At 63.6% G+C, this 12,802-nt stretch overlaps 1 protein-coding gene across 6 annotated transcripts in view; it reads left to right on the top strand.

Annotated features, from left to right (window-relative positions):
• Positions 1–10,452, top strand: part of ADCYAP1R1 (ADCYAP receptor type I) — a 53,811-nt gene extending 43,359 nt beyond the window's left edge. For 2 of the 6 annotated variants that reach the window (XM_055144370.1, XM_055144308.1), the window contains exons 14-17: positions 1,145–1,225; positions 3,315–3,444; positions 4,395–4,436; positions 6,179–10,452. In XM_055144370.1, the coding sequence (XP_055000345.1) occupies positions 1,145–1,225; positions 3,315–3,444; positions 4,395–4,436; positions 6,179–6,367 (442 nt within the window). In that variant the 3' untranslated portion in view covers positions 6,368–10,452. Of the gene's footprint in view, positions 1–1,141; positions 1,226–3,314; positions 3,445–4,394; positions 4,437–6,178 lie in introns of all 6 variants that reach the window. The other 4 variants (XM_055144198.1, XM_055144238.1, XM_055144506.1 and 1 more) reach the window with 2 other exon arrangements.
• Positions 10,453–12,802: the final 2,350 nt, after the last annotated feature.

Raw genomic sequence — 12,802 nt, 5'->3', positions numbered from 1 at the left:
ATGAGACAGACACTGAGTAAGGACTCTCGTAAGCATAGGACTTGAGCAGCCCCCGATGACACAGGGGTCACCCTGGGACCCCTATAGCATGCGGATGCTGGCCCTCCAGGTCTGGGTAGCCAGAGAGCCTGCATCTCTAAGGGGATTTTCGTGGAGCTGAGGCTCCTGGCCCGGGTACTGCAGTCGGTACATCTCACTCCTGTTCTCTGGGGCTCCGGTGCACAGTGCCCCCTTCACTACTGGGCTGACTTGGAAGACTTCTCTCCTTAAAGGAGAACCACGGAGCTGATTGATGGAGGGGCTGAGGCTTCCCCTTCTTGGAAGTCTGGCTTCACGTTCTTGCCTCTGCGAGATGGTGCCAGCCCGGGGGTGCCGCCTTGGACCCTCAAGTCCTGTCTCCAGGAGCCATAGTGGCGTGTCTGTGAATGCTGGAGGGCACGTTTCTGCTTGTCAGTCTGTCCTGGGGGGCCTCGGTGTCCCTCCCAGCTTGGCTTGCTGAGTCCCCTGAGGGCACCAGGAGCTCGGCCTCACCGTGCCTGTGAGGGTTTGGGAAGGAGGAAGCCACTATATGCTGCAGAGAGGGGCACACGGCTTCTGAGTCATCTCTGAGGGGCCGCCAGAGAAGGAAAGGGTGTGTCTGCAGCTCGCTCCCACCCAAAGTGCTCGGAGACTGGAAGGCAGGCAAAGCCAGTCTCTGCGGAGGTGGCCACTCTGGGCCTGGGCAAGGGAAGGAAAGCAGGGCTAGCGGGGTTCCTCTGGACACCCCGTGGGCGCTTCCACAGGTGCTCTGTGGGCTGTGCCCCCAAGGCCACACTCTGAGCTTGGAACTGACCTGGGCACAGCTTCTGGGCACCCTGCATGCGGCCTGCCTGGCCCTCTGACACACACCTCCCCCCCCACCCAGTGCTGAGCACACATGTGTCCGCACGACTCCTGCGGGGTTGTGTCTGTGTCGGGAGCTGACCCCATCTTGGCCCTTGGCTTCCTTGTTCTCCTCCATGCCAGCCCCCGCCCCAGCCCTGTCTCTACACGCTCCCTGTCCTCCCCTTGCGAGAGGGGCCCATGCCGCTCTCAGTCCCACCGGGTTTCTTCGTTGCCCGATGCCCCCCGCTGACGTCAGTGCTGATCTTGTCACACCCAGCAGCTGCGTGCAGAAATGCTACTGCAAGCCACAGCGGGCGCAGCAGCACTCTTGCAAGATGTCAGAACTGTCCACCATTACTCTGTAAGTGTGCGTGGCGTGGCTGTGGCCGGGGTCCCGGAGGGAGGGGGCCGCATGCCGCTGCTGCCTGGTGCTTGCGCCCCACGGGCTGTGCCTCCAGCCCCGAGCCCGCCCGCCCGCCCACCCGCCCGCCCGGTCCTGGCTGTTGCATGTGGACGTCTGTGTCTGGTGAACCCCCGCAGCCACGCGGCCAGGGGCATGTGAGGCCGGAGCCTGGCCGTGTGGGGGAGGAAGCCCCCTGCAGCTGGACTTCTCTGTGCTATGTCTGTGTAGCCCGTCCCTGAGCTTCGGGCAGGGACCCCTACAACCCCATTCCCACCTCATGTGCTGCAGAGTGACAGCCTGTGAGGTGGGTCACGGACGGGAAGGCAGAAGCACACACTCGGGCCGCGCAGTCGCAGGCGAGGACGGGGACCCAGGGTCTGGCTGGACCAGGGTGGGCCTCCTCACAATGGGGGTGCCCACTGTCATTTGGGCAGTTCTGGCCTCTGGAAGCCTTTCTAGCATCTCACAGGACTCGTGTGCTCATCGATGCTTCCTTGGGAGGAAGGACAGGGGCTCAGGCAGACCCCATGTCCCTGCCGTACTGCCTTAACACATCAAGAGGGGTCCCGGGCCCGCCCTGAGGCCTTTGGTCGGCTCCGTGGAGCCAGGTTAGATGCTGGCCTGCTCTGACTGGACTGTTCAGGCCACTTAGCAGCTGCTGTAGCCTCTGGGTCCCCGGGGAAGGAGGCACTGCCTTCAGATGTCACTGTGGGATACCTGGCTGCCACTCAGACGCCATCTGGGGCTGGGCAGGGCCGTTGTTCACGCCTGACCCCTTCCTCCAGGCCCCTGACGCTGGGTCCTGGCTTCTCAGGACACTTGGCAATCTGAGTAAGAGCCCCAGGAGACAGGTGCATCTGTGAGCGAGGAGGCGGGTGGGGTCCACAGGCTCTTCTGGGCCTCTCTCGGCCCTGGCTCGGCCCCTGCCCATTACACAGAGCTGGCGTTTTAAAGAGCCCTTCTCAGCGGGCAGCGGGGCCAGAGATGGCCTCACCCTCGGCCACTGTCCTCTGCTATTTTGGACTTGCATTCTTCAAACTGCCCACTGTCTCCTTGAACCGGGCCCTGGGCATCCTGAGATGGTCACGCCCTTCATCCCCCTGCAGCCAGTGTACCCCGGAAGTCTCAGACATGGGTGCTGGCCATGGGAGGTTCCCAGTCAGAGTTGAGAGAAGGCAGTAGGCAGAGGGGGAATGAAATGAGGGGCTGGACCACTCCTGGGATGCATCTGGGCTAAAAGAAGGGGTCACTCAGGCTGTCTTGGCCCCTGCACTGACCCAGGTGCCCAGGTCCCACAGAAGGCACTGCCTGAGCGTAGGGGAGGAGCGTGGGGACCCTGCGACTTGGGGTCTCTCTTCCAGGATGGAGGCTTGGTGGAGGGGCTTCCCCAGGCCCCCCCCATCTCTGGCAGGGAGGTGGCAGCAGGCACTACACCTGTCCCACCCTGCCTGTCGCTTTCACGGGGTGCCACGAAGGGCTCTGTGGGGTGGTGGGGGGGGATCAAACTCCTCCCCGCCCCTTCAGCGCCTCTGGCTTTTTGTGAGGTTTGCTAGTGTGCTGGGGGGCAGAGCCGGTTCCCACTGGGGAAGCCCCTCCCACCACAGTGCCCAAAGGGGCTGACCCTCGGCCAACTCCCACTGCCATGCCCCGACCCTCCTCTGCCGTGCTCAGGACTGGTCTCCACACCCAGAGCTGGGCAGTTCTTCCATGGAGCCCTTGCAGGGGTCTCCCCCCCGACCCCGTGGGTCTCCCGCCTGCCCCACCCCTGCCTGCCTGTCATCAGTGCCCCCACCCCTCCGGCCGCCCGTGGTCCTAACTCTCCACCAAGTATCTTGTCTCTGGGGCCCCCCGAGGGGTCAGCGGCCCCCCGCGACCTTCTGCCCTGTCCTCGCCTGGGCAGGCTCTGCAGAAGACTGACCCAGGCTGGGACAGGGGGCCAAGGACCTTGGGGCTCTGAGCTGGGATGCTGGCCCCGACAGTGCCGGGCGCCTGCTCCAGGAGCCTCTGTCCGAGAGCAGCCCCGAGCGCGTCCGCTCTGTCCCGACAGACGGCTGGCCCGCTCCACGCTGCTGCTCATCCCGCTCTTCGGCATCCACTACTCCGTGTTCGCCTTCTCCCCGGAGAGCGTCAGCAAGAGAGAGAGACTCGTGTTCGAGCTGGGGCTGGGATCCTTCCAGGTGGGTGAGGCGCTGGCCCAGCGACCCGGCCCGGAACCTGCTGGTGGGTCGAGAACCTTCCGTCACCCAGGCCTCCATGCTTCCTTCTCTGAGAGGGGGATCCTAGAGTAGAAGGGCCCCTCTGCAGCCCCTCCTCAGGCCTTCTGTGGAAGGACTGAGCCCGCATGCCCCCAGCAGGCCCCACCTTCACCTCAGCTAGCCGTGGGCTCAGGTGGCCTCTGTCCACAGCTCACCTTCAGCCAACTCTACACACACTCACGGTTGAACCCGAAATGTGGTCCCCAGTACAGAGAGTTGGGGGGGCCACAGCCCAGAGGGGTGTGCAGAAGGATTGGCAGAGAAGTGGTGGGGGTGAGCGAAGCAGCAGCAGGCAGGGCGGGGGGCAGTGCATGAGGGAGGACGTGATGGATGCAGGGAGGCGTGGGCAGTGAAGGGACAGGTGGGGCCAGAGTGGGGTGGGGTGAGGACACAGAGTCCCCCCAAATGCACCCAGACCCAGCCAGTGCTGCAAGGGTTTGGCCCCGGGACCAGGGTCGCTGTGAGTACCTGCTTCCGTCTGGCCCGCCAGTTCTTGGCCTCTTTCCACAGTTGGGCCTTAGCCTGGGAGCACAGTCTCGGCTATAGCCTCTGATCCGGCCACAGCACTCCCACTCGTGGCACGCCCACACGTGGCGTTTGCAGTGCTAGACGCGGGAAAGGCCCACAGAGGCCAGACGGGGAGGCGGTGGGGGGGGGGAGGAAGATACGGATCCTGCCCGGAGGACGCTGGCCTGGTCTGGGGGCCTGGAGGTGACGGGCCATTCAGGGAACACTCTGGGGTCTTCAGGAAGGTCTTGCCAAAAGTTGCTCTTGGGAATGGAGGCTGAATGCATGGGAGGGGAGGGGACGGGCCCCCCTCCCCCCACCCCCGACACTGGCCTTCACTGTCATCACGTCTGCTCTCCCTTTAGGGCTTCGTGGTGGCTATTCTCTACTGCTTTCTCAACGGGGAGGTAAGACCCCCGGCGTTCATTGGTAGCGGTGGGTGGGGTTGTCTGGGGGGCCGTCAGGCTGTGTCTGCCGCTACCCCAGCTCTGCAGGGGCTCCAAGGCCAAGCAGGGCAGGACGCTGCCCGCCTCTCACCCCAACCTCTGTGGCAGAGTCCCCCAAAGGGCAGAGATGCCCAGCGAGGACCCTACTGGGGACCTCTCATACGCCTCACAGTGAGGACGGACAGATGGACAGATGGACCAGACTCAGGCACAGCCCGGGATGGACAGAGGGTTGAGCCCAGCTACCCAGGACCCGCCTGGACTGACCATCCCCTGGAACAGAGGCTCCCAGGCTTATTTGCCAATTCTTTTCATAAAAAGCATTGGCAAATAAGCCTGAGAATTTTAATATATTTTTTTTTGCTCAGTTCTCCCCTGGAAATTAAGCATTTGTAAGCTAACTGAGGGCACCCCTTAATTGTACTGTAGGTTCCTACAGCCTCCCCTGGAAGGCTCTAGCAATCCAGGGTTCGGGCTGCCCACCTTGGCATCCCCGCCCTATAGAACAGGGACTATGTGGCCTGAGAGATGCCGGGGAAGGCCTGGAACTTCCCTAATGCTCCTTTCCAGACTGATGGTCTTGGGGCCTCTCGCACCAGCCTGCTGGAGGCCTTTTGAGCTGAGCCCGGAAGAGAAGTGCTTCGATTGGGACGGGGCGGAGGGCGGGCAGGAGGCCCTAGGATTTGGTCTTAGTGACCTCCACAAGCCTCCCCTCCCCGTTTGTGAGGAACCCAAGGGTGTGGCCACAAAGACACCTTAGTATGGGTAAACTTAGGGTAGGGAAGGAAGGGGGAGCTTTGCAGGTGTCGTAGGAGAGCCTGGGACTAGGGGTTTGTCAAGGGCCTGCAGCTTGAGTGGTCACCAGAACTGGCGGGTCAGTGTGGGGGCCTGTCCAGTCCCACAGTCTGTGCACTGCACCAAGCGGCTGTGTGGAGCAGAAACAAGGCTCCTCCGTGCTCATCCTGCTGAGAACAATGTGGGGCCGGGCAGGGGGTGCCCAGAGGGCTGCGCTCCCCAGGGGTTCCCAGCCTGAGGTGCCAAATCACAGTCTTGGGGGTGTGGCTGGGCACCTGGAGTTTGTAAAGGTCTTCAGGCCCCTCTGAGTCAGCAGTTAGTGACCAGCCGGTAGACCCTCCCCCCACCTCCGCCCGTGGTGGAAAGATTCCCTGCAAGATCCAGAAGTCTCAGGTGTGGGACACTCTGGCCATGAGGGGCCTCCTGTTGTGCCCTGGAGAAGGGCTAAGGGAAGCTCCTGGGTCATGCATCCCCCTGGGGGTGCAGGCTGCACCTGGAGTGGGGGTGCTGGAGGGGCCCCAAGGAGCTGGAGGCGACAGTAACCCGGGGCAGCAGCAGGGGTGCAGCTGCAGGAGCTGAAAGTCAGGTAGGGCTTCAGGGTGGCCAGCAGGGGCTCTGCTGTTGGGGTGGGGGGCGCTGCAGAGGCCACTGTGGGGACTGCTGCAGGGTTGGGGGCGGGGATGTGTGTGGGTGTGTGGTGCGGGGTCTGCAGGGCTGGGGGTGGGGGATGGCCTGCAGACGCAGCTAGGGGTGTGGCTGGTGGGGCTAGGACAGCTGCAGGGGTGGCCAAGATTGTGAGGGATCCTGCAGGGGCGGCCGCGGGGGTGGCCACAGGGCTGGGGGACCAGCAGGGGGCGCGGGCCGCCAGCAGGGGGCGCGGCCGCGCAGTGACGCCCCGGCTTCCGCAGGTGCAGGCCGAGATCAAGCGCAAGTGGCGCAGCTGGAAGGTGAACCGCTACTTCGCCGTGGACTTCAAGCACCGGCACCCGTCCCTGGCCAGCAGCGGGGCGAACGGGGGCACCCAGCTCTCCATCCTGAGCAAGAGCAGCTCCCAGATCCGCATGTCCGGCCTCCCAGCCGACAACCTGGCCACCTGAGCGCCCCCTTCGTCCCGGGGCGGGCTGCAGCGGGGGCCCTGCATGTCCCGCTGTCCCCCGCGCCTGGCGGGCCCTGGACAGGGGCGAGGCTCCCCGGGGGAGGGGCAAGGTAGCAGGGTGCGAGCGGGTGTGGCTCTCGCTGTGTGACTGCCCTCACCCCGGCTGCCCAGCCGACCCCCGCGTGTAAATACCCTCGGCCCCCCCTGAGCCGCCCTCTCTCCTGCGCCTGTGCTCCTGCTCGCCCAAGGTCCGGCTTGCCTTCCCGTGTCCACCAGCTGCCGTCACTTAGCCCTGGCCAGAGGCTGCGGACCTGTCCTGGCGGGTGCTGGGTGCAGCTTGCTGGACAGCCCCCCTGGTGTCTGGCCTCACGTGGCCCTGTGGTCAGCTGGAGCGCCCCCACACTGGCCAGCTCGGGCCTCACCCTGGGCGGACGCACAGCTGCAGGCCCTCTGCTACCAGAGACTCGGGTCTGGACTTTGGACGTGGAGTTGACATCAGGGGCAGTCCTGGTGCTTCTGACCGGGCCCACGGAGATGTGCTGGGAGCAGGGAGAGTGACTGGAACTGGAGAAGACAGGGGAAGCGTTTCAGCGTCCTGTGGCCCGTCTCTGAGCACAGTGGGTCCCCTGCCCGCTCCCCTGCCTTCAGCCCAGGGAACTGCGAAGCGCCCCCACCCCTCCCCGTTAAGTCAAAGCCATGTCTGGTGAACCTGTGCCATGTCAGTGTGTCCCCCCCCACGGTTCATGCGTCCCAACCTATGCACGCCCCAGGCAGAGTGCACGTCGGCAGAGACCTCCGCCCCAGGCAGAGTGCACGTCAGCAGAGACCCTCACCTCTGTGTGCTTTCTCATGGGCACTCCAGGGTGCCAGGTGGCCTCACCAGTGCGGAAGGCCACCACTTCCGCCCTGTCCGTTAGCAGAAATTGCTGACGGAGGAGGAGCAGCTGGTCTTCCTGCCCTGGTCCTGACTCCCCAGAGCCACTTCGGGAAGGGGCCAGGAGAGGGCAGGGCCGAGCGGGGTGGGGCGGGGTCAAGGGGAGTGGGCGGGGCCGAGCCGGGGGCGGAGCTTGAGAGAGCCACGGTGGAACCCTGTTCTCTCCATCCCTAGGTCCCTTGGTCCTTCCATCCGTGTGCGTTTGCAGACTTGTTCCATGAGCACGTTCTGGAAGCTTGGGGAACTGGGTGGCGCGGGTGTTGCTTAGCTGGGTCCTGTAAGGAGGAGGGCCCGGAGTGCTTGGGGAAATGCTTCTGGAGAGGCCTCTGCATGGCTGGAGTTGGGCCCAGGGCCTGGATTCCGACTCAGGCGCCGCGTTCTGGACGGGAGACGCACTGACAGTCCTGGGTCTTGCGTCCTAGGCCTGATGTTCCTGCAGTTGCATGGCTGCTCCGCTCTTCCGCCCCCAACCCCTCCCGCCTGCTCGGGGAACCCTGTGTGTTCCCTCACCCAAGGGTACTTGGCACCCCCTGGGAGAGCCCCGGCTGCTTTCTAAGGAAGAGCCTGAGAGTGGACGTGAGAGAAGCAGAACCTGCTAGTGGACTGGGTTTGCTGAGACTGGACAGAGGCTCCAGGGCCTGAGTCGCCTGTGGTGGGCTGCCTTCGAACGCCCTCCAGGCTCTGCACGCCTGTCACTCTGAAGTCGGTAGGCAGGCAGGCCCAAGTCGTGTGTCACTGTCGCGTGTGTCCCTGTCTGTTTGGAGGGAGGAGCTGCGTTGAATGTGGCAATGGAGTCTGGGGCCTGGAGAGAAGGGGGGCTGTGGACTGATGTTCAGGGGCCTAGGGGCGACCTGGGTGAGCGGTAGTCCCTGGAAGTTCCCCACATCAGCCCCGGGTGTGACTTTGTTCCTGCCTGCTTCTCTGGGGAGGAAGCTGTCTACCTGCCATCGCAAAACTGCTGGTATGGGGTCCTGGTGGTGGTCCCCTCTGCATGTGGTGCTGGTGTCTTGTGAGCCGGGGCCCCCATGTCTCCTGGATATTTCAGCAGGATGTCCACAGTCCCGGGCAGTGTGGGAGAGCATGAGGTAAATGCCTGTCCATGCAGGGCGCTTGCTTTGCACGGCCCGGGTTCCTGCCCCACACCCTAGGGATCCCTGAGCAGAGTCAGGAGTAAGCCCAGGGCATGGCTGGGTGCGGCCCACACTTCACCCCCCAGACGAAATCAGAGGCGAACGTCCCTTTGCTTTCACCCCTGGAAAGTGGGCAGCAGCCCGTGGGGAGCGAGCTACCCTGGCACCTGGGAACTCGACAAACACCAGCTGTTCTCGGGCCCGTGTGCAGGGCAGCACGGGGAAGCCCCTCGCCTGCTGCAGGTGAGCTGTGAGGAGCAGGACTCCGTGACTGGCTCTCTCTAAAACAGCGTTGCCTGACCTTCCACCACCGTGGCCCCTTCCCACCTGTGTCCTTCCTGTGCCCTCCAGGCCCCCTCCCTGCTGGCCTTGAGTCTCATGCTGTGCCCTTCTGTTTACGTGATGTCCATTTGTGGTCCCCTTGGAATAACCTGGGGCCCCTGGCCCAGCAAGGGGTTTTGACTCACCCGGGAGGGCCCTGGGAATGCAGCTGCCTCCCGGCCTGGGGACTGGCCCCACTACAGACCAGGAAGTGACAGGAGAGGGTCCTCGGTCCTGGGGGGCAACGGCACTCATGGGAACTGAGGCTCCAGGAAGCCCGTGAGGGCTCAGGCTGTGGGATGGGGGTTCGGGGTGGCCAGCTCAGGGGGCATCCTCACGGGTGCCCCCCTCTGCCGAGGTGGTTGTGTTTCTGTGTCTGCGTAGGCCACTGACGCAGGGCCCGGTGACCCCTTCTCTACCCACCGCACCTCTCGAAGCCTCCTGGGTGCCCAACCCCCCTCACCCCAGTGCTGCCCTATGCCATCAGTCCCGCCTTTCCCAGAGAAAGGCTGGAAGAGGCACCGTGGTTCTGTGCACACCCCTATCCCACAGTCTCCTGCGGGCCTCAGGCAGTGTGGCTGGTGGCTGGGTTCTCCTAGCGCTGCCCTTGGCACTGCCTGGCCTTGACCTGGGATTCTCTGGGGAGTCTCGCAGCACCTCCAAAGCACCCACTGGGCTGATGAACAAAGAGGTGGACGGAGCAGAGCACCCACCCCACGTTGGGCTCAAATGAGCTTTTCAAACCCGAGCATGGAAATGGACCAGTATGAGCCCAGGCCTGCTAGTGAGCCATGAGTGGGCCCTGGGTCGGCCTTTGTAGGGACACACTGTGTCTGAGAGCCGGGGGGATGGCCTGGGTCCAGCTCACCCCTCGCGTGGGTGTCGCCCTGGGCTCAGTCACTGACTCAGAATGGCAGGGTCCTTGTGTACTGTGGGGGAGAGGGCTCTGGGTGGCGGGGAAGCAGGGGGTTGCACGGCAAGGGGTGCCTCTGCCCCAGCCAGGTGTTACCCCCGCTCTGGGGTCCGGGCCCTCCCTCCTGTCTGAGATGTGGTACGGAGAGCCACAGGGGGACGCCTTGTACATGTGACGCTTCTCTGGAAACAGCCATGGGCTGGGGCCTGGAGCGAAGACCCCCTCAGGGGGCCCTGTGCTGCCCGTCCCCGGCTCTGATCCCTCCTGGCTTCGTTTCTGCCCCACTTGACCAACCACCAGCACTGGGCAAGGACGAGGCTGGGGGCCCTGATGGACACACACTTTTTACTTAGCTCCGGCAGCTGCTACCGCGTGTCCTTGAGATGAGGGGAGAGGGTTCCTTGGAGGGGGTGGCATGGGAGAGGGGCCAGCACTGCCCTCCCACCGCCTGGGGAACCTTCCTGAGCCTGGAGTGGCTGGGCGGCCTGTCCTTCACTTCCTCCTGGACTCAAAGTCCTGGCACGTGTGTGCTCGACTGTGTGTGTCTCGCTTCCTGTCTGTCTCTGTAGCTTTGCCCTTGAGGGCGGAGGTGGCACAGCCCCTGGCATCCCGGGCGTGGCTGCCAGCCCACTCTGGGGGTGTCGAGCCTGTCCGGGCTCCACTTCCCGTGATAAAGACCAACGCCTGCCGCCTCGCGTCTGCCGCTGCCCTCACCTTCGCTCACCTCGTCCGGGATTGTAAGAATGTCAAGTCGCTGTAGATGACTCAATAAATGTCTTCTCACTTTTCCTGTGACTGTCACTTGGTGGGAGCAGGGGCGGCGGGGGAGCTGGGGCGGGGGAGCCAGACGGGAGCGTCCCTGAACTCTGTTCAGAGTAACCCCAGTTCCCCGAGCCGCTGCGTCCTTTCGGCTCTGAGGGAGAGGTGAGTGAGTGAGCGGGCCTGGCTCGAGGTGGATCTGGCAGAGTCCACCCTCCTGGGCTGCGAGGGGTCCTGTACTGGCCGCACAGCCTGATGGCCCCCCCGTTGTGGTTGCCTTGGGGCCCTGGACACGGAAGCTGTGTACCCAAGGCTGCTTCTGGGATGGGCCCTTGGACAGCCCCCAAGTTGCCTCCAGTGAGCATCTCATTCCAGGGGACTCCAGAGTCCCCTCTTCCAACACGCCTGGACGTTCACAGTGACCAGGTCATCAGCCCCTGCCAGCCCAGACAGGCAGTTCCTGGGAATCCTTTTTCCTGAAGGTTCTATTGATCGTCACCACCTCCAGTGCCTGTTTTGGTCGCTAGAAAGAGATGAGGTGTGAGGAGTTTCTGAAAACACCCAAATGGTTGTCTCCTGCCCCCCACCCCCCACCCCATGCCACAGCTGTCGCAGCTGCTGCTGTCACCCTCCAGGGCAGCCCTGTCCGGCCGGGACACGCCTCCAGAGGATGCTCGGGGAAGAGAGCTCGGCTGACAGCCCCCGAAGGAGCCCACACAGCCTCTGGCTTGGACTCTGCCAGTCTCCCGCTGCCAGGGCTGAGCGGCAGGGGAGCTGCAACTGGCCCATTCAGGGTTCTGGCCCAGGGAGGTCAGCTTTGCAGGGCTGGCGGACCCCTAAACTTAGCACTCACATTAGAAAATTCTGGAATAGCACATGGTAGTGGGTTTACACTGGTTTACACTGGCAGCCCTTCCAGGGCTCAGGTGCCACTCTGAAGGAGTCACATTGGTGCCAAGGTGAGGCCCCACCCAACAGCCCGTGAGCCCCAGGATCAGAGAGGCCCTTGGCCCAGGAGTTTCGGGGGAACGCATCTCTTTCTGGCCTGCCTGCAGAGGGTACCCTCCCTTCCCTGCCCCCGCTGCTTTCAGACCTACAGCGGGAGGCCCAGAGCCCCCCGCACCCCTTCCAGCAACCCCCTGGAGCCGCTCTGCTGATGGCTCCCAGATGGTGCTTTGGGCTTAGAAGGCCACCGTGTGACCACAGAGAAGCGAGTTCCCTCTGTGCCCTGGAGTGAGGGCGACGGGAAAGGCCGGAGTCCACGCAGACCAGGGTCTCCGTCGAGATGCCCAAGCACGTCTCGTCTCTCCTCTGTCCACCCCCCACTGGAGAGCTCCACCCTCTCCCCCACCCCCAAGCCCCTCAGAAGGTGTCTCTGCCTTGGGTGCTCTTGCTGCTGAGACGGTGCAGAAACTTGGGTGCTTGCCTCAAAGAGTGCATCCCATTACCCGGGAACGATCAGAACTCAGGGTGCTGGCCCAGCCCGTGGCCTCCACTCCAGCGGGGCTGAGGGGGCGCCTGAGAACTTGCATTTCTGGACATGTCCTGGCATGTCCAGCCCTGAGCATAGAGCAGCCGGCTGGAGCTGCTGTGTGAGGAGGAGCGTGCTCTGGGCGGGCAGAGAGGATGGGCCAGGGCTCTGGGCGCGAGTCCCAACAGAGTGCAGCTGGCGGCAAGGAGACGAGCATGGACACCGGCTGGCTGAGCACCCAGACAGTGGTGGGAAGGTCTGAGAGGACCTCGGCCACGGCGCTCACTGAGTCCCCATCAGAGTGAGGAGGAGACAGACTGTCTCTGGCTGGGTTAGGGCCCACTCTCGTTCGCTCCAAAAGGAAAAAGCTCAGTGAAAAGCAGTTTAGGAGGGTGGAGCACAGGAGCTAAGGCACTTGCCTTCCATGAGACCCACCCTAGTCCAGCCCCCAGCACCACAAATGAGCACAGACCCAGAAGTAGTCCCTGAGCACTGCTGGGTGTGACTCCGAAACCAAAAAGAAAAGCAACAGGGGCTTGAGAGATACACAGGAGTGAAGGCACTTGCCCCGCATGCTGCGGATCCTGCTTCTATTTCTGGCCTCTCATATGGCCCCATGGTTCCCTGAGTGAGGAGTTCCATCAGGAGTGAGTGAGCACTGAGTGCAGGAACAGGAGTGAGCCCTGAGCCAGAGTCAGGAGTGAGCCCTGAGCACAGAGGCAGGAATGAGCCTTGAGCACAGAGTTGGGAGTCAGCCCTGAGCATAGAGCAGGAGTAATCTCTGAGCACAGAGCCCGGAATGAACCCTGAGCACAGAGCCCTGAGTAAGCCCTGAGCACAGAGCCCTGAGTAAGCCCTGAGCACAGAGCCAGGAGTGAGCCCTGAGCACAGAGCCAGGAGTGAGCCTT

This window comes from Sorex araneus, chromosome 1 (genome assembly GCF_027595985.1).
Source record: "Sorex araneus isolate mSorAra2 chromosome 1, mSorAra2.pri, whole genome shotgun sequence".
Classification (NCBI taxonomy): Eukaryota; Metazoa; Chordata; class Mammalia; order Eulipotyphla; family Soricidae; genus Sorex; species Sorex araneus.
Note: the sequence above shows the minus strand (reverse complement) of the source record. Positions and strands in the feature narration are given on the sequence as shown.